At 29.7% G+C, this 905-nt stretch overlaps 1 protein-coding gene across 2 annotated transcripts in view; it reads right to left on the minus strand.

The window, feature by feature from the left end:
• LOC106465064 (phosphatidylinositol 3-kinase regulatory subunit alpha-like) overlaps window positions 1-905 on the minus strand; it is an 83,290-nt gene that overhangs the window by 11,705 nt on the left and 70,680 nt on the right. For both annotated transcript variants that reach the window (XM_013925262.2, XM_013925261.2), the window contains one exon: window positions 327-507. In XM_013925262.2, coding sequence (XP_013780716.1) covers window positions 327-507 — 181 coding nt within the window. The remainder of the gene's footprint in view (window positions 1-326; window positions 508-905) is intronic.

The raw sequence follows: 905 nt of genomic DNA on the forward strand, positions 1-905 counted from the left end.
GGCTACCTGGTCATGAAGATAGCTAATCAAATCACGAGACTTAACACACTTTGAGAATCAGAATCAAAACATGTCACACTGAATGTGTTAATTTACAATTTAACTTATTTAAAAATACAACACATGTTATAGATTATTATTACAGCCATTAAGAAGTGATAGTGAAAAATTTATTGGCTAAAGTTTTTAAGTTTATTTTTATGGTAATTTATTTTTTATTCTGGATCTTAAATGTGATAAATAAATTCATAAATATTAATACATTTCTAATGCTGGCTATGCTGAAAGGCATTAAGCCATCAAACAAATACAAAAAGGCCACTAACCTGTTGAAATCTGGACAATGGATAGAGCAGTTTTAGGTCCAATGTTCGGTTATATTGGGAAAGTGGAACACTTCGGTAATAATTTATTAACTCCATGACACTGTTGAACTTGAGGGGTTCAGAGAACCCATATTTTCCACTCTTCTGGTATATCTTGATTAGCTTGTTACTACCACCTTTCCTGGTTGTGGAAGAATATGTATAAGCAAGTTTCCTCACAAGAAATATTTGTTAAAAATAAAAACTTTTCTAGCACAATTTAATAAAATCCTGAGAAATACACATCTACATGTTAAACACCGAGTTATAAATACCCTTATACATGATAAACGCTAAGTTATAAATACACATCTATAATGTTAAACACCGAGTTATAAATACCCTTATACATGATAAACGCTAAGTTATAAATACACATCTATATGTTAAACACCGAGTTATAAATACACATCTACATGTTAAACACCGAGTTATAAATACCCTTATACATGATAAACGCTAAGTTATAAATACACATCTATATGTTAAACACCGAGTTATAAATACCCTTATACATGATAAACGCTAAGTTATAAATAC

The sequence above is a fragment of the Limulus polyphemus genome, unplaced genomic scaffold (genome assembly GCF_000517525.1).
Source record: "Limulus polyphemus unplaced genomic scaffold, Limulus_polyphemus-2.1.2 Scaffold1825, whole genome shotgun sequence".
Lineage (NCBI taxonomy): Eukaryota > Metazoa > Arthropoda > Merostomata > Xiphosura > Limulidae > Limulus > Limulus polyphemus.